At 40.2% G+C, this 20,280-nt stretch overlaps 1 protein-coding gene across 1 annotated transcript in view; it reads right to left on the bottom strand.

The window, feature by feature from the left end:
- ARHGEF28 (Rho guanine nucleotide exchange factor 28) overlaps positions 1–20,280 on the bottom strand; it is an 83,409-nt gene that overhangs the window by 17,304 nt on the left and 45,825 nt on the right. Inside the window, exons 13-29 of the mRNA XM_058823710.1 lie at positions 19,917–20,064; positions 19,686–19,807; positions 18,669–18,809; positions 17,955–18,205; positions 16,933–17,055; positions 16,423–16,540; positions 15,295–15,549; positions 14,337–14,413; positions 13,515–13,693; positions 12,753–12,847; positions 11,700–11,882; positions 8,983–9,114; positions 8,272–8,354; positions 4,913–4,951; positions 4,776–4,823; positions 2,498–2,977; positions 49–349 (exon numbers count right to left, since the gene is read on the bottom strand). Coding sequence (XP_058679693.1) covers positions 49–349; positions 2,498–2,977; positions 4,776–4,823; positions 4,913–4,951; positions 8,272–8,354; positions 8,983–9,114; positions 11,700–11,882; positions 12,753–12,847; positions 13,515–13,693; positions 14,337–14,413; positions 15,295–15,549; positions 16,423–16,540; positions 16,933–17,055; positions 17,955–18,205; positions 18,669–18,809; positions 19,686–19,807; positions 19,917–20,064 — 2,775 coding nt within the window. The remainder of the gene's footprint in view (positions 1–48; positions 350–2,497; positions 2,978–4,775; positions 4,824–4,912; positions 4,952–8,271; positions 8,355–8,982; positions 9,115–11,699; positions 11,883–12,752; positions 12,848–13,514; positions 13,694–14,336; positions 14,414–15,294; positions 15,550–16,422; positions 16,541–16,932; positions 17,056–17,954; positions 18,206–18,668; positions 18,810–19,685; positions 19,808–19,916; positions 20,065–20,280) is intronic.

The following is a 20,280-nucleotide window of genomic DNA, read 5'->3' as shown; positions in this document are numbered from 1 at the left end:
GGGGCAAACTGCCTGTACTACTTCTTAATTAAATAAAATATTAATTACCATTATTAAAGGAATCCTTGTTGCTTTTGCAGGAAAAAGACATCTGCTGGTAAGGACTAGTGGATTTCCACAGTGCACTAGTTAATGCTGGCTGACAAGAAGTGTCCATTTTGAGGTCCATCTGATTTTCACTAGTCCCTGCTACATCAGAATTTGAGATATTCATCCCATACACACCGTCCTCATAAACGAGAGAAGAATTTGATCTGTTGATTCTTCTGAGAGACACACACACTACAGCTTCATTGAAGTAGAATGCATTTTCACCATGTAAGCTGTCCAATTGATTATGTCCCATTATCTGCAGAAAGAGAAAAAAAACAATTGTTTGGGCTAGCAAGCATATATGGGTAAGTCATGTACACACTGTGTTCACAAAAGCCAGATGAAAAGGGGGAGGTCAGAGGCCAATCCTTTAACCCCTCAGGCGGGCACAATCTTAGATGCCAAATAGTTATGGTTGAGTTGCCAGCTGAAAAATTATGGAGGTGATGGCTTGAAGAAAGGCTCTACAGAATGCCTTGTGAAAACGAGAACCTGAGGGGAAAAAGAAGCTGTCTGGGTCAGTGAGCTTTCCATACGTGGAAAAGCCAGACAAAATGTTTTGATTTTCAGGTACTTTAGAGAACAGTTATGGAAATCAAGACCACAACCACGAAGCAGGTATTAGAGATGAGGACCTACCTGGCCGGTGAGCACCCAGACAGCTGAGTTCAGAGGCAGACTGCACCCTTCAACCTCAATAAAAACTTAATCATTTTTATTATTAAACACTTAAGCAGTTTTGGGGCTACTTTAAATTGCACCCCCAAATAATAAACATCTCCAAGGGTTTATACTGTCAGAGATGGTGCCACACACCAACCTCTTCCCCTAGGGGGCTGGTTGTTTCAAGGAACAGGACAGCAGGGCCTGATATGTGGGGTTAACAAGAGCCTGATGTTTGTTACTCCTGGAGGTGCACCTTTTCCTCCCTGGAGCTAGTGGTCCAGGAAAAAAAACAGCAACCAAAAACTTCATTAAGTTATATGTATATGCTTAAGCATTACAATAATTAAATATTTCTACAAGATGCAGAGACACAATGGGTCTTACAAACACAGTAGTAAAGCAGAATAAAACATAGATTCTCATATTTATAATTTCTGTCTTCTCAATTTAAGAAACACTTGCCTAACTTTGGGTTTTCTAGGTATCTAGCTTAAAATCACAGAATGGTTGAGGTTGGAAAGGACCTCTAGAAGTCATCTGATCTAACCCCCCTGCAGAAGCAGGGCCACATAGAGACAATTGCCAAGGACCACATCCAGGTGGCTTTTGAAATATCTCCAATGACAGAGACTCCACAACTTCCCTGGGCAACCTGTGCCAGGACTCCATCACCCCCACAAGACAAAATAGTTTTCTGATGTTCAAAACGAATCTTTGGTGTTTTTGTTTGTGCCCATTGCCTCTGGTTCTGTCACTGGGTGCCACTGAAAAGAACCTTGCTCCATCTCCTTCAGAACCTCCATTTAGGTGTTTTTATACACTAAAAGGAACCCCCATTAATAAGGAATCCCCATTAATAAGAACCATTTCTTCTCCAGGTTGAACAGTCTCAGCCTTCCTTACTGGAGAGTGCCTCTCAAACAGGCACTTCACCAGACACCCATCCTCCTGCCTCTGCCTCCTCTCCACCCCAAGCTCTGTGCTTTTCTTGTACTGGGGGAGCCAGACTCCAGGGGTGTCCAGAGCAGAGAGGAAGGATCCCCTCACTTGACCTACTAGCATTACTTTACTCAGAGCAGCCCTGGACACTATGTACCACCCTTTTAGAAGGGCCCGTTGTTTGCTTATATTCTACACTAGGACTCCAGTCCTTTTCACAGAATCATAGAATCATAAAGGCTGGAAAAGATCTCCAAGATCATTAAGTCCAACCTTTGACCCAACACACCACCATCACATCAACAAAATCATACCATTAACTACCATGTCCAGTCACTTTTTGAACACTTCCAGGGACGGTGACCCCACCACCTCCCTAGGCAGCCTGTTTCAATGCCAGCAAAGAAATTCTTCCCAATGTCCAAATCAAACCTTCCCTGTCATATCTCAAGGTCATTTCCCCTGGTCGTCTCACTCACTGCCTGGGAAAAGAGGCTGACTCCCATCTTGCTACAACCTCCTTTCAGGTAGCTGTAGAGAGTCAAGCTGATTTCCAGCAGGTGACCACCAGCATCTACCCATGCATGGGGTTGTTCCTTCTCAAGGGCAGGACTTCGCACTTTCCTCGCTTAAACTTCATGACATTCAAAGAAAACGCTAGGATATGCCTGAATCTCAGCTTCCCACATGCTCACTCATTACTTTAAGAACCAACAAAACCCAGAGATCCTGGCCTATTCGTCAAGGCAGGTTTCTAGGAATGCAGTCAGGGGTATAGTTACAATGGGGAAGCACAAACCTCATAGTCCCCTGTGTGTGAAAAGAGGTCGTTTTGCTGACCATGCTTCCAGTGCCACACGAGTTTCTTCTGCATTTTCACATTGTCTCTTTCCCTCTCCACCATTTTCTGGCCCTCCCGGAGCCTCTCCAGACTCTGCTGGTACTCGTGCAGCTGCAGCGCCAGGCTCTGCTGGCTCTGCTCCAGCAGCTCTTCCTGGGCCCGGCACTCCCGCTCCCGCTGCTCCAGCCGGCCCGCCCTCGCCTCCTGCTCCCGCTGCCGCTGGTCGCATTCTCGCAGCCACCGCTGCTGCTCTTGCTGGAACTGCTGCCTCGTTTTGTCTATGTTGGCCAGTTCCACCCTTTGTTTTTCCACATTCTGATATTTCTCTTGTTCCAAAATGAGGTTCAGCCGAGAACCATGGCTCCGACTGGTCTTCTCATTCTCTTGCAGTAGTAACCTATGGAGCTCTTTGTGGCTCTCCTGGATAGCCAGTGCTGCCTAGACACCACAACAAAATCAGACATAAATGTTTAAATATCAGCATTAATACATTTATGTGTTTTTACATAGAATCATTATATTAAAATGCTGGAACTTTTTTGGGAGGTTATTCCTCAAGGAAATAGATAAAATTGTGCGATAATGCCTTTACATAGGGGTATTTCTAAAATAAAACTCAACTTTTTTGAGCACTTTTTTAAAAGTTTCTGGTTTACACTTAGTATTATAATACATGTTTATGTTACAGCTGTGCATATGCACTTCAATTACAGCTGGGGTCCTGTTCTGTCAGAGGATGTAAAGACACACAGGAAAAATGATATTTCATGGTTGAAGAGTGCAATAAGGCATTGGGAATGCTATATTCACCCAAGTATTCCTAACACAGCTGTGACTTCTACACATAAAACTGTACTGTTTCCAAGTGAGTTCACTGTGTCTTTAAGGCTCTCCTTGCTAACCTGCAACACTGCAGTCCAACTAACGCCAGTCCTACCGGCACCTACCGACACAGCCATGTCACCAGGACTGTACCACTACACACACCTGACCGAGGTGTCAGTGCAAGCATAAACCTGCAGGATGGTAATGGTTTCAGGTTTGATGTTCCTATTTTACAGTCGGGAGTTCTATATTCCATTTGTCACAAGGATGTTTTGACACTGTTTGCAATAAAGGTTGTGACATCCTCCAGTAACGCAAAAACAAATAGCTGGGATTAAGAAGAAAGAAAAGCAAGAAAACCCTAGATCTGCTGAGGTACTTATTGCACTATGTTTAAAAACTGACATGGGAATCTATTTCAGGAGACATTCCCAGAGAACTCACATAGCCCCACTGCCACATGCTGTTCACCCCAGAAAGTTTTTTACTTCATGCAATGTAACATCTGCACTTTTCTTCACTCTTCCTCCAGTATTGGGCCAGTTCCAGTGACTTGTAAACAAGACAAGATCCTATGCTTGTTTCTCAGCACCTGACTGTTCATTCATGGTCTGAGCAGTTAAGGCATTATCCTAACCTTACTTTATTGTCCCTATTTGTTTTTCAATTACTCAAAATTTTTTGCGTGAATTACAGGATTTTCATTTTGCTTTTGTATTGTTTCAATACACTTAACTTCTAAGCACAAGGTTTCCAGGATTATTATGAAATATGCTAAGGGCAATAGGGTCTAAAAATTAGGTATACTTAGATGAAACATTTAAAAATAGAATTATAAAAGTGCAGCTAAATAAGAAGAAGTAAGTTAAGATATTCAAGCTTAGCATAAACGAGATAAATACTTCATACTAAGGCCCTACAGTAAGTGAAGTAAGTAATAAAGTAAGTAAGGCCCAAAGTAAGTGAGATTTAAGCACCTAAAATGGGTTGAGTTTGCTACCTGAGCTACCTGGCCAAATTACTGCTGATTACTAGCCAGGAGAACAGTCTAATCAAAATACAATTTTTTTTTCAATTCTTTGAACTATAATTTCAGAAATCTGTATGTGGAATGACATCAGCTCAAGTGGAGCCATCATTTTATTTTCCTGCTAGGTTTTTGGACTGTAGAGACATCCTCTTTTGGGAGGAGGGACTGATCTCCAAGCAGGTTAGTATTATTCAGGTCTTAAAAGAAACCTACCATTGATGTAGAATAAAACTGTATCCTGTGACAACTTATGCAACAGTCAAAAGAGATCAGGATCAATTAACATAATGTCTAAAAGTAGGACAACATGAAAACAATTCTTTAAAAGTAAATTATTAGGACAAACTAATTACTCTCTGAAGTTAGTAGTGGAGTAGTCACCTGCATGCTGTATAAGAGACGGGTTAAGTTCTGGATTGCTTGTACAATCTAGAAAATAAAAGAGAAGGATTTTCAAAGGTTTGACCACTGTTAACTAAATAATTACTACATTCTGTCTGAAGTTTAAACTAACTTACCTCTGTCCCTGTAGATTCTGAAAAATTCATATTTGCTCCCTAAAATAAACACATGTAGGTTTAAAAAGTTGTTTTAAATTTTAAAGTTGTATCATCAAATTAATTTTTTTTTAAACTAGTGGGGACATGTGGCTAGGAAATGTGTACTGAGTCAACCCTTTATGTGGGTATATTAAAAAAGGCAAAAACAACAATCTGTGAAGACTAATAATACATCAATAATGGAGTTTCCATGGAAATTACTAGAGATTCTGAACACAACTGTACAAATTAAACTATTTCATCTACAATTTTAATCCCTTATGAGTAATGCTACACAGAAAAGACATTTCAATTCATTCTTTGTTTACTTGAGAGTTTTTATATATCTGTTGTATACAGATTTCTGTATATACAGCCCAGTAGGTTAAGATTAATTACAGTAGGACAAAACAGCATAAGAATCTTCAAAATTAGAGATAATAATGTACTAAGAAACTAGCATGAAGGCATGTTATTGGATCACAAAAAATGCCTTAGGTACCCTGTGAGATGCTATGCCCAGTACATGCTACAAAAGGCACCAGCATGGTCACTACTGTCCTCTGCTGCAGCAAGGCACATCTGCTTCACACTTTCCATCCTGCTCCCTTTTCCTAAGAAGTTCTCAAAATTTATGGGGTGAAGCTACCCATAATCCCTTCAGCATGAAGAACAGCTCCTTTGAGAAAGATAAGATGAAATGGTGAGAACTGTTTCAAATACAATCCCTTCTGAGACTACACTGACAAGACTTCCTGTATGATTTTTCCTTTTTTTTTTTTTTTTTTCAAAGAAGCTGATGAGAGTTTGGGGAATATTTTTTTTCTCTCTGATTCTCTTAAGTTCTCTACTGAGTCTCATTTTCCGCCACAGAGAGCAAAGCATCTGCTACATTAGATGCAATAACTGAAAATGAAAATGAGAAAGACCAGCCCCCTAAACACAATCCAGCACAGACACCCTTGAGGCAAAGGGAGTACCAGCTGCATCATTTCCTCCACTACTCTTTCTCTCATTATATCTCTTCAGTATTTCCTTCCACTCCCCCTCCACATCTTAACCTCCTCCTTCTCACTGTATCCCCAAGCCATAGAAAAGCTCAGCTCTCCTGTGAAAGCTGAGTATTTTGTGTGGATGTCTTTGTGCAGCACAACAATGGACTCAAGATAGCTCTGCTCCTCCTTAGCTGTAGGGTGTGCAGTGGGTAAGGAGGCAGCACAGGGCCAGGAGGGAGAGAAAGGAGATAATGCTGGAAGGGTGAGGAAGAGTGAACAAGGGAGAGCCTGTGCACTGAACAAGAGCAGGGTTTCCCTCAGGTTTTTAAGCTCTTTTTAACTGAAAATGGATGCGCACAGGGGGAAGGTTTGTCTGGTATTGGCTTGACCAAGGAGTTGCAAGTGGCCAGTCCCAGTGCCCATGGTCCCCTCACTGCAGCACCACTTGAGTGCTAGGACATGAGGCTGAGGAAGGCTTAGCTGAGCTGGCACATCCCTGCAAGTCCAGCTAGGAGTGAAGCAGTAATTTCAGGTGTTTAAATGTGCTGAAGGCCATCTCTCTGCCTCTCCTCCTGATCACCTTGGTTCAGAGAGATGAGGATGGTCAGATTCCAGGGCAGGCTGCGCTGTGCTTTGAACAATGCCTGGGCAGATACACTTAAAAGGCAGGAGCAGGGGAGACAAGACGGGGATCACTTCTCACAGCTGCCCACTGGGGAGCCCTCACGTTGCAAGGACAATGCTCTTCCTTCCAGTATCTAGTCAGCATCTAACCTCCAAGCTGGGAGCTCTTGGCCCCCTGTCCAGCTCCTGTTTTTCCAAGCTAGTTGGTCTGAGTTCAGAGCCGTCACCCCACAACCCTGGGACGGCACATCCACCTCTCAGGAAAGCCCTTGCCTTGCTTGTTTTCTTTGCTCATTCTGCCACCTCCTGGTAACTCTGATTCTGACATGGTATCAGAAGATGTGATACATGCCTTCCCAAAAAATAGGCCATAAATAACAGGATGATGACTTAGAGTGGAAGGGTTGAAGGCAGGTCCCTCCAGCTTTATGAATAGGCATAACTTCAAAGTTAGAGGAGCTTGCTGAAGGCCTTCTCCAGTCAAATCCAGGAAACCTCCAATGGTAGAGACCCCCACAACCTCTTTGGACAAGCATTGCTCCTTGATCATCCTTGCACTGATTTTTTTTTCCTTATATACACTCATAATTTCCCTTGCTGCAACTTGTAATTTCCCTAATGCAACTTGTAATCCTTTTGCTGCACACTTCTGAAAAAGAAAAAAGCCCATCTCTACCTTTTCTATAACCCCAATGGCAAAGTTTTCATGTAGAGATTCTGCAATTTTTAGCCGGCTATATCTGAGCCCCTCCACCCTCTCTAGGTTCTATTCCTCTTCACCTGCTCCCTCACTTTGTTTTCAAACAATTTTTTCCACTCACATTCTTCATCTTGCTCCCTTCTATCAGCACTCTGATAAGTAAGATGATCTAGTGCTAAGCATATATATTTGCTTAGCACTAGAGAGATTAGTGTATTAGCAAGAGTATTCTCAATATAGAAAACAAACAAACACAAGGTTTTGGGCACACAAGCCCTCTTTCAGACCTGATGCAAATACAGTATGTTAGTGCTAAACTTTTCAGCAAAGTTTTCTTTCCATTTCAAAGTCTGTATCTTACATTTTTGTTTCTCCCCTTTATTCCTTTTGCGATTCTTATTCTCCACCTAAGAACTACGTTGTTACAGTTCACTTTATTTTCACACAGTAATTCATGTTGCTTACTCCAACACTCCACTGCTACATAAAATTTGTCATTCCTAGTCTTGCCCAGAACTGATTTTTGATTCTGCTTTTCTCCCCAGATTTGCTTATTAGCTATAGGACTTTGAAAAATGGGCACTTTCTCTTCTATTCTCTAATTGCTCTATTCTGTTTTGATTCAAATTCTGAAGCAAACTGGTGTAAAAACATTGATCCTATCTGGTGCTTGTTCTGAGGACAAAGTTTTTCCAATGCACAAGTGTTCCTTGTATTAGCTGAGGACTCTGTCACTGTAGGAGACTTTCATCATCCTGTGAACAGGAACAGCCCATACAAGTGGTTTGAAAACACTGCCTGCTATTACAACTCACTGATCTTAAGCCTTGCAGAAAAATCGTTCTGTGCTTGGATTGTTTATGGCTGCTTTTTAAGATTTTATTATCAATTGCTGTGACCTCTATTACACTGAATTACCTGGATCTGAGTGAAAATCCCCATAAAAATTTGAATAGCATGTACATGCACAGTGCCCAGACTGCTGTGTGCAATGCAGGAAGAAAAACTGTTTGCAATACCTTATCCTTAAGATCACCTGCCATTTCCTTTTCAACACTGAGATCAATTTCTGGTGATTCTTCAGTTTCTTTTCTTTCTGCATCTAACAAATAAAGCCCCAAGAAAATTCATAAGAAAGGTATCAAAGCATATATTGACTAGAAAAACAAGAGCATGCTTTTCTACAGCTACTCAGGACTATGAGAAAGTGATTTTTATAGTTTGTAGTTACATAATGGATCCTAGGCTGGGGAAAAACTAATTTGCAAGCCATGATGGCACACATGGCTCAACTCAGTTTTCCTACCATACAAATTAGCACTGTTTCATTTATGAAAGGTTGGAGATAAGTGTAACCATAACACTAAAAATGCTCTGTAGCAATGTTTTTTACACAACTTTAGTCACAAATTTGTTGTGAGAAATTAATGCCACCCTTTGCAGCTGAAATTATTGGAATATTAATCCCAGTTTTCAACCCTCCTGACAATACGAGAAATGGCCTATATTGCAACATAGACTTGGTGCAGAGCTTAACAACAATGACAAGAAAGTGTACTTTCAACAAAGCAATGTAACAATTTACACTACCTGAGCATTTGCCCAAAGACAACTTCTATTACATTATTTTCTATTGATTCTGTCCTAAACCATGGAGGCTTCCCAAAAAACCAGTCTGGTATCAATTATTTTAGCAATCTAAAGATGTAAAAGCATCCAAGTTTACTCACCACCCAGAACAGATTCCAATATTTCATTGGTAGCAAATCTATGCTTGATACTTAATTCCTCAGTACTTTCCTCTGGTGATATGTCTGTTTCACTCACTTGTGAGGTTGTTACAGCAGTGTGGAGACTTTCAACTAAAGAGGAAAACATGCAGAATTACACACATCCCTTAAATAGCTCCTTAGTTGCATGAATGCTCTCAATGACATAGAAATGTTTGAACATGGAATAATTTAGCTTGTAAGGGACTTTCAGAGGTCACCTAGTCCTGCACTTCACTGAAACCTGGTCAGTCTAAATTGTGTTGCTCAGACTGTTGCACAACAAGCGTTTAATGCCTCCAAAGATGGAAACTTCAAAGTCTCTCTGAGCAATCTGTTCCAATTTTTTAACACTCTCATAGCATTTCATTTTTAATTTTAGTTAATTGGAATTACCTGTGTTTCACCACAGGACTACTGTCTCTTGTCCATGTGTTCTTTTATTGTCATGTGCCTCTGCAAAAATCCAGCTTCTCTATATCCTCCCATTAAGCTGCTGTGGACAGAAATGAGATCCCACCAAGCCAGCCACCTCAGCTTGTCTTCAGACATCATGCCCTCCCACCCTCTAGTCATTCTGGTGCTTTTCACTGGATTTGTTCTACTTTGTCAATGTCTCCCTTGGCCAGGGAAAGTGCAGCATTTGTCATGACAGCCCAGACAGGACTCGCCAGGGTTAAGTAGAGGAAGAATCACCTCCCTCAACTTGCGGGCAACTCTCCTCCTACTGAAGCAGGCCAGGAAGCAGTTGGGCATCTTTGGCACAAGGGCAACTGCTGCCTCATGGTCAACCTGCTGTCGAGTAGCACTCCCAGGTCCACTTCTACAAAGGTATTTTTCAGCTCATCAGTGTCCAGTCTGTACCAACATGCAGGATTACATCACTGGAGATGCAGGACTTTGCATTTTTCTTTGTCAAATGTCTAAGTGTACCTCTTACCATTTTCCCCATCTGTAGGGGTCTCTCCAGCTCACTGAATGCTCCACCTCTTGCCATAACAGTCATGGGCTTGCTAAGAGTGTACTCAATCCTGAGGTTAACTGCATTACTAAAAGTGTTGAACACTACTGGTGTCAGGATACACCCCCTAAAAGAATCCCGTAATAACATGACACCAACTGGATGTCATATGTCATACAACTGACCCCTTCAGCCCAGCAGTCCAGCCTGTCTTCCACCCAGTTAAGCAGTTTACATCAATTCAGATGTAAGCACACTACAGACAGTGCAAACAGTGTGGAAGGTCTGAGAAACGTCAAGGTAACCAACATGCACCCTTTTCTCACCTTAAAAACTGTCAGGTTAGTTAGACACAGCTTGCCCTAATTAATCCATGACACTTGTTCCAAATCATCTTCCTGTCTTTCAGGTTCTTGGAAATGCCTTCCAGGAGAATTATCTCAGAGATGCTGGTGAGACTGACTGTTTTTTAGCTCTCTATATATTTCTTCTTGGAATGTGAGGCTTGCTTTCTTCAAGTCATCAGGAACCTCTCCTGATCACTGTGACTTTCAAAGTCGACAGAAGACAGCCTCACAGTGACATTGGCCAGCTTGCTGTGCAGCCTTGGATTTATCCAATCTCATCTCATGGATTTGTGTATACCTAATTTGCTTAAGTACTGTGTAATTCTGTCTTTGTCTACTGTAAGCAATGCTTTATTCCCATAGAGCCTGCTATTAGCTCAGGAATTTAGTATTTCCATCCTGGAAAATGATCCCCACAACTTGTCTATAATGTAAACAACTGTAAGCTCACAGAAAGTGTTGTAGAGTCCCGAAATCCAAGACATCATCAACATCAACAACAGCGTGAGAGAAAGCGAAAAGTACAGAAGTGGGTAGAATAAGGTGTGTAATAAGTATAGGCTTCCATTTCAAGTATTTTCTGTTTCATCACTGACTTACTTACTACCCTACACAAACATTTAATCAATTTTATCAATAAAATGCTCTTTGACTTTATAATGATGATGAAGACCAAGTTCCACTGATTTATAGGTTGAAATGTTGCTAGTAGCACACAGTTCCCAATTTAGGTGATGCTAAAATCAGGACTCTGTTTACCAGTGCTCCTTTCCACTAAGTTTAGGAGAAGTTTAGTTGAAGATCCAGCTAGGGAAGGTATCTACAAATACCATTCCCTTCCTTCCTTTGTAGGACAGCACTATAGATGGTGCGGCCATCTACCAATATCCTGTGAGATAGCAGGCAGAAATGAGGGGTCCTACAGCAATTGTGGCAGGTGTTTCTTGGTAGAAATTTGATTTGCTCTGTAGGTGAACATACAAGATTCTGAAGTGACATCAAAATCAGCCAAGGTAGGTGAAAGTTGGGGACCAGGTGCAATATCATACAGCATCCAAGCTTCTCCCCTGCTGTGCTTCACAGAGCTGTATTGTGAGGACAGCTAAGAACCTAACACCACGCCCCTGCCTGCATATTTGATGATATGCCCTAAACATATCCGCTATTTTAAAATCTGGCAGGTACCATCTCCTGTATCTGACAACAATAAATGCAGCAGATTTTTTTCTATGCCCTTTGGCAATTTTTGACACTGCCACTTCTTGAGACTTGGCAGAATTGCAACACAAGGCCACATGTCTGCACTTGATTACCTTAAAATATCTGCCCACATGAAGAGCCACCAATCCATTCTTCCAGTGCAAACTCACCTTCTCTGAGTGCTGCTGCCAGCAGTGAAGCAGCCTGTGGAGTTTCTCCGGAATCAGGTTTGATAAGTAGGTGAGGTTCTACATGGACATCATCAAACCCACACATATCTCCCAGTTCTGCATAGATACACAACTTTTCTTCTAAATAACTGCAGATTTGCTGGTCCTGGTTACTCAGTGATTCTGTCAACCAAAAATTGAACAGTGCAAAAATTGAAAACTGTGGTCATTATTTATGCTGCAGGGAAAGCACGCTCCCCATTCACCTTTCTAATCTTTATGCCATGTAGGAAGTGCTAATTCAAGTTAAGCTTCATTTAAGTGGCCAGGACCCAAACTCATCCAAGTTCATCCCACAGTCTGTCCAAATGAAAACTAACATATACCCTTGCAGAGTCTAGGCCAAAGCCCTACCCCAATGAGGTGCCTTTGGCTGCCCTTTCTGGCCCTTATTACTGCTCTTGTCTCACAGCAACCTGCTAGTTCTACCTCCTGGAAAAGCACTTGGCTCATGTGTGCTAATAACTCAGGGCCTCAACCTCAGAGAGCACCTACTTTCAGCAGAGGATGTGGCTCTCAATAGGACAGACATTGCTGCAATTTCTCTCCTCATTGCAGTATAAAGATGTAGGGGCATCAAGGAACCAGAATTTATCCTTATTAGCTATATTTGCAGATAAAAATATTAGCAGCAAAGGACAAAGTGCCATAAACAAGCACAAAGCCACACAATTTCGAAGATTCAAGGTATTTTCACAAACCCAGAACTACTTGGTCCTGATGCTAATCTGTGAAATTCAGTGTTTGTTTTGAAAACATCAATTTTTACTTTTATTTTTTAGTTACAGAAATGTAGCAAAAACATTAAAGTGTTTGAAAAAACATTCTCTTTTACTACACTTACGTTATACCATCAGACCACCTCATCTGTCTCTGCTCTGATTCTGCCTGTTGAGCCATTTTGAACACATCAGCCAGTATAGGTGCATGACTAATTCATCCTGAATGCTGAGGATGCTGGAGCTCTCAGAGCAACAGGAAAGGGTACCACACCTTGATATTTCTGAATTCTGTATGCCTTGGCCTCAGCAATACGTCTGTCCTCATCTGATTCACTCATTTTTACTTCTTCTTCTTCCTCTGGACAACTTCAAAGATAAAAGACAAAGGTGGATAAAGCAAGATCTGCACATTATATATTCATCTTCAATACAATATTCTGTTCACAATAAACAGAACACAACACCAGCACCTTTTGCAATAATCCAGAAGCATGCCATTTGTCTGCCTCTTTAAGAAGCATCAAGTGGACATCAAGCAGACTGAAGGACTCCTTATTACTCTGGTACGGCTGCACTGAGCAGAGAGAGTGGCTGGTGCACACCCACAGGTCTGCTGTCCCAAGCAGAACCTTGGGCCCATCAGAAGCAATGTTTTCCCCACCATTCTTAATGACCTGATGCCAAGATAACAGGCATGAATTGTGATTTCCTCAAAATGGTTGTATGGACACCTGCAGGACCCTGGAAGGCAGACAGTGCCAAAGGCAAAGGTGGGGGAAGGCTGGTAAAATGGCTGGTAAGGATGTCTAATGAGGAACAGAAAGGGTCTGTTGATTCAGTGGGAAACCAGGAGGAATATGGAAGTATTGCAGGGGTGATTAAGAGGTTTTAGCACCTTGAGCTCAAAGGAAAACCCAAATTCACAGATAGACCCAGTACAATGGAGAACAAAGAACATCCTGCCATGAATATCCAACCAACCTCCCATCTGCTTTGGACTACCAGCATGGAAACCAAACCCCTTTTTCCCTACCTTTCCACTGCCTCTTGAATATGCCTCATCCAGTTGTTACGTTCTTCTTTGGAGCTGGTATGAACCTCATACATCTCAGGCCCCACAGATGAAGCACTGATGAGAAACATCCCCCTTTCTTCATTGGCTACCTCTCTTACAATGAGCTTCTGAAGGGAGATAACTGAGGGCTTCTGGTCCTGCAGGAAACAGTCAAAGCACACACATAATAAATTACTTTCTTATAAAACACCACACTCTAGGAAAAACATGAGTTTTCACTAGTTCTGGTATAGTCAGACTACTGAAAGTTTTGAGTAATCAGACATTCTTTTAAACTATTCTTTAAAATATGTTACACTGTCAACAAACAAATTAAGCACTAGATATGTGCTCAAAAGAAAATCTCAGAGGCTCACTGATACTGAGACACAATATTCATATAATGTTTGTATTTATATAGTTTGGGAACTTCTTTCCATGACTTTTCATGTCTTTTATGTGTGTTTACTACTATATTTTCAGTAAAAACTGTTCTTCTGTTTGTTTTATGGAACAAAAAAATTAAAATTTGTATTAGTCAACTGAAAGAGCCTGCATTACTTCCCACCTTCACAGTCATGTAAGGCACAATATTAAAGATAAACTTCTGTTATTTTTATCCTTCTCCACAAAAAATTTACTTTTAAAAAGAAATTAAATTTTCTATATACTGACATACAATACCAGGATTTTAGAAAAAACATAAGTTATGTGGGAATGAGCTGGATAACGACCTAAGTTTTGAGAAAGATACAAGTAAATGTGCAACATTTGTGTTAAAATATCTGATAATATACTCACAACAGCTGCAAAGATGTATTTTTGATCCTTTTCTTGTAAGAACAGTAGTACATCAGTGAGAAGCAGAGCTAAGGTGTCTTAAAATGAGAAATGGAAAATAATGGCTTTTAGTTAAAATTAGTGCAATCAGTGTTAGATTCTTACTTTATCTTTTTAAAATAAAGGGAGAAGCCCTGATGAAGAAATATCTTGTAGAATCCTACAGCAAACTAAACAGGAAATATCTGAATTAGCCCATGGTCTGCATGAAGCACTTGCACATCCCTGCTTGATATCTCCCAGGACAGTGCACCATGCTGCAACAGGCCCAGGGAAAAAATAAATCCTTGCACCAACAGCAGTACAACTTCCCTAAGCCTGACAAAGACTATCTTAATAACCTTGCTTTGTCTGTGCTGTAACTCACAGCACAGAATTACACTGGTAAAAGCATTTCTAGAATAATGATCAAGAGACAGCTTTATAAAGTTGTACAGCAAAAACTGTACTAGTGTTTTTTCCTAAAAAAAAGCCCAAACCCTAATACATGATTAACATCAAAAATCAAAATCTGAGCTTGCATGTAAAAATTGTGCTCCAGCCAATTGTGGCTTCAGAATTTCTTTTCTACTACGGATGTCTCATTACCACTGAATTGTTAATAAGCTATTTTCAATGGCAAATACTGCGAACAATAAAATGTACAAGTGAAAACATTATATTATGAAATGAAATTGAAAAACAAAAAACTTGAAGGAGGGGATTGGAAGAAGAAATGCAAATGGTATTGTATGTGAATTTGTGTTCTTACACAGTTTACTCACAGCTTCTGGAACTGATCATCCAGAATTGGCAATACCATTACCTCAGACATTCTTATTTTCAATATAGCACAAGAAAGTATTTTCACTCTTTAACCAGTCTTTGAATGTTATTTGCAAATAAAGAGTTAAAGGACTTTACTGCTCAGATGAAATACCTTTGAACCGACCAGTCGCTGTCTTCCAATACACTAAGCCTTCATGAAGAAGTATCCTCTCTTTCCTCATCAAGTCTTGCTTCCTAAAAACATGGCCATTTTTCAGCTTTGTGTATGTTTTGTTTTCAGTTCTACAAAGAATTTCCAACAGCTTTTGCTTTTTCTCATACTCATTCACTTTCAAATCTACTGTTGCTATTATATCCTTAATTAGACGAAGGGCTTTGCACAAGTCTTTATGTTCTTCTGTTCCTTCTGTATGAAACAAAAAAAAAATAAACAACATGACACTAGTCACCATGTTCAAGAGAAGATATAATTCCTTGATGCAAATGCAGCATGATGCAAAACTCAATTGATAAATTTATCAATTTAAATTTGAACCTTGCAAGCATTTTACTAGAATTATTAGAGGTATATAACTTTGACTCACCTATTAAAAGATGGCCAGTACCTCAGATTTATTCATTAGCCAAAAAACCACATTGAATAGTTTCTGACATATTTATGAGGTGTGAGCACTCAAAAAATAAATCAGTGGCCAAGTAAATCATATAGCATATTATTTTTCTGGCTAGACAAAGTACCTTTGAAACAGGATTGCAAGTACAAAGGATTTGCATTGTATATGCAGCTTTCTACAATGCTTATTTACTGCCCATTTAGGGGGCAATATCTGTAAGTTAATAGTAATTGTAAAAAGTTATACTAAGTTCCAGAGGCATTCAAGCTTTGCCTGAAAAAACAGAGAGTAATTTACAAAATGTTTGCCCAGCCCTACTTAGAAAAAGCTCCTCCAGAATAAATTCCAAAGGTACACATGTATCTGAGCTAGTTCACATACTTCAGTTAAGGTCTTTTCCTAAAACAAGTATGTTCTTCTGGACTTCTATGGCCTACCTGGCTGGAATATCAGAAATCTTCACCTAGAAGATAGACAAGACCTATATAGACCAGACAGCCCTGTTCAGGTGACATTTGCCTGAGCAGTAGGTATTTATGTTGCTCTGGTTGTATCTCTACAGAGCAGTAAATTTAATCTTTTGTGATATTGTAGCTGTGCAAATTCCTTATGTTAGAATTGTGCTAGGATTTCAGACATGAAGCTACACTTTAGCTTTTATTTACCTTTTGAGTATTGCAATATCCTTTCAACCAGAACAGGGTATTTGGTGATTCGCTGGGTGACAAGCAAAATGCATTCAGGGATTCCTCGGCGTCGTGCCAACAGGTTGCTATTTCTCAGCTGCACAAATGTAAATATATACCTTAGGTAGTAAATGCATATTAAACCACCAATTGACTAATAAGAAATATGATCTAAAAGCATTAGAATAAGTTAAAACAAATGCTGGGTAATTGGAACCATCCCCAAGGAACAGTTGCTGTGCTGAGGGATGAGGCATACTGTAACAGGAACATGTGTGTAATACACACTGGATGCCAAAGCATTCTAAAATTTGAAAGAAAACTGTGATTTATCAGCTCACTAGTTAAGGAGAAAAAAACTTTTGCCATTTTTATTAGCCATTTAAAGTGAGTTACTGAATATAATTCCAACCCTAAATCTAAGTAATGGCTATGTAACTTTTTCCTGAGCACTTTGTCAGTAGTGCTCATGATTCCACATTAACTTACTTTAATAAAATTCTGGAACTTCTTGTTTTGTTGCAGCTCTTTGAAGAGATTAACAGCTTCTTTCTGATGGCTACAAAACTCTCCGTATATTTTCTCCATTTTAGTTGCATTTTCCTCTGAAAACTGAAGAAATTCATAAGTGGATTGTGCTCAACATTCTATCTAACAGGAAACTGAATTTTAACTAGTGAATTTTGTACAAATTGGGAACTTTTACATTAAGGGTTTATCAAGTTCTCTGAATTTCACTAACCTGTCTGTAGGCCTGTCACTACAGAATGAAAATATGCTAGCTGTTTTTAGGAGCAAGAAGAGGAACGCAGGCTGGAGAGAGCACAAGCAACCTACACTGTACTCTTGCCAGTAACAGCCAGAACATTATAACAGCATTTCCTTCACCTCTTTTCAAACACAACCCTCTGAGGTTCATTTACTTTTGTCCCATCTCCACATTGTTTCTCGATAAACTAACATCTCAACTCTTTATTTAGTGGAGTTAAAAAAGACTGACAGAAGGTGAAAAGCGACACCTCCCTTTCACAAGGAACTGAGGTGTGAATGCCAAGCCATCAGTTAGCTATTTTTCAGCCACAGGAGACACCCTGCAACCACACCTTCCTTACTGAGCAGTATCCTGGGATGTAACTGATCTGGGATGCCAGATTACTGCACGAAATTAATGGGTAGTTTCCATCATCAGTTCTTCACATCTCTCCTCAGCTGATAAAGTGAATCCATTACTTCCATTTTTTGCAGTCCGTAGTATGACAGAAGCCTTCTACTGCAAACATGACCAAGTTCATCACTTCCCTTGTCACTCACCCCAAGTTCACACAGCTACGTCACAATAATGATATCTTTTCGCATTGTTCTTTCACCCTGAAATAATCAGGGGAGGACAGGTTTTGAATCTTTTTGAGCAACCATAATTGTCTACTTGCGCACAGAAGTTTTGGAGTAAAAAAACTGTTTAAATTTGGAACTCTGAGCACTTAAAGGATTAACAGAACTGATGCTTCTACCTGCTGCACAAGGATGTCTCCAATTCTGCTGATGACAAAATTACGCTCGCTCCCTGCCGTACATGATTCCTGCCGCCTGTCCTTCATTCTGCAGAAGAATTGCCTGTGCACCTCCAGTAGCTCATCTAAGCAGGGGAATATTCTGTCCACTATGCTGTGGTCAAGCTGCAGTTCTTCCTTCATCCCCTTCCTGAATATTTCAGACATAATGAACAGGGTATGGATGTGATGTACTTCTGTTTGCATCAGCTCTGTGGTATAAAAGAAAAAAGGATAGTGTAGTAATCCCCTGAATATTCTGCACACTTTATAAGACAGAATTTACTCTATCAAATACACAGTCATAACTCCTTTTTGGGTGTGAGCCTCAAACCAAATCAATTATGTCAGCAGGAAGACTTAATTTATCTGGCTCTGACACAATTCTCTCTGTATCCCACTGAACAAGCTGTGGTTTTAATAGCTTGAGCTGAGGATCAGATGAGGCCCCTTCTAATTTCAACCATTCTGTGAACAGGCTAGGTATGTCTCTGGTAGCCACTACTATAAATTTCCTTAGTTTAGGAGACATACTTTGCGATAAAAATGTTCTTTGAACCTTCGTATTGTTTTGAGTTGAAGCACTCATTCTTCTGGCCATAAACCATGTAGGTTCCCTCTCTATTTGATACACCAAATAGCGTTTAAACCTACACACAGCTTTGAAATACTGACCAAATATGACATCCTGCCGCTTGACGACATCCTTTTCTTGCTTGCTACAGAACATTGGATCCACAACAAGACTCCAGGAGTCTGCCTCAAACTCTTCTGCATCTGTGCAGAGATCAGTCCACTGAGACAAATCCACATCATCTATGACAAAATTTGTATTTCTTTAACACCACACGTACAAAGAGTAAGGGAAGTCCCTTGGCACATGTAGATCTATTCACATAGGGAACACATCACACAGATGAACATCACAGGTAAGACTTCTGCAAATGCTGGCATTGTCTTTACTACAGCAAAGTTTGCCAGATGTGAATACTATTACCAAAGTGTTGAATTGCTTTTGCGACAGAAGGGGAGGAGAATAGGTAAAAAACACTCTTCTTTCCTCAAATCATTTTTATAACTCTTTGCTTGCATAAACCTTTTAAAATTTAAAAATAAAATTCAACATTTCCAATACCAGATGTCCAGTGAGTGGTATGTGCACCATCCTACGTGAGTGAAAGCCCTTCAGCTTTCAAATTCAGTCTCACACCTAGCTATACAAAAAATCAATTTCTATTTGCTTCATAAGGCTATGCAGCTATTGTAACAGCACAGCTTATTATCAGGAGTTAAGAATTTGGGCTACTGAGGAAATACAAGTGTTGCAGGTTTACAATTTGCAATGGACACTGTCAGCAGAGTTATCTGGATGAGTGCAAAAGAAAAGTGTATTACTGTTCTGTTTCTGAAAGGATGCCAGTACATTTATCCCTATTACTTTAAAATGGTAATAGCATACTAAAATATTCCAAAAGTTATAAAATAGTTAGTTACAAGGAAGCAAGGAAAAGTTCATTTTTAAGATTAATGTGTTTGATTTCATCATTGTAAAGAGGGATGCAAATGTAATTATCAAAAGTAAGTGCTCTTCTTTGAGAAGATGAAGTGTCTTCCTAAATCAGCTAAGGAGTTTTTCTGGTTTTCACTTTCCAATACTAGCTATAAGATGCAACATCTGTGCAATATTCTCACCTTCCATCATAAAAGCATCCATTGAAGAAAAGGTCCCTAATGCTTGTAACATCTCTTCAGACTGTGACTTGGACTTCCAGGTGCTAGTCTCAGAGTCTTGTCCAGAAAATTGTGTAGCTCTTCTAGAGCAGAAATAAAATTACAAAAACCCACATTTATTTCATGGTTTAAATCTTCCTAGAAATCCTGAAGGATGTATTTAGCATAGTCCATTGGCATCTGCCCCTCTACCTTTCCAAACTGGCACTGGGGACACTTTTGGACAAGAGGTAGGGCTGTTGTGAGGCTTCCCTCTTTCCAGGAGACAGTCCAATAGGCACTGAGAAAGAAGGATGCACTGAGGACAGCACCATCTGTGAAATGTCTCCAGGCAGGGAATCTGCGAGGCAAAGCACAATGCAACATTTTGAGAAACATTGAGTTTGTCATTGTTTGACAGCGTATGTCACCAACAGCACACTTATACTGAGAGATGCTATCTGGTATTCACATTGACCTACATCAGACATCAAGAATGCCCACTTGCCAAGGTACATGACCTCAATGCTCTATCACACAATATAAAAATAAGCCTGTTGGCAATATGGAATAGCCC

Source organism: Ammospiza caudacuta, chromosome Z (assembly GCF_027887145.1).
Source record: "Ammospiza caudacuta isolate bAmmCau1 chromosome Z, bAmmCau1.pri, whole genome shotgun sequence".
In the NCBI taxonomy this organism is placed as follows: domain Eukaryota; kingdom Metazoa; phylum Chordata; class Aves; order Passeriformes; family Passerellidae; genus Ammospiza; species Ammospiza caudacuta.
This window is presented reverse-complemented; position numbering and strand designations above follow the sequence as displayed.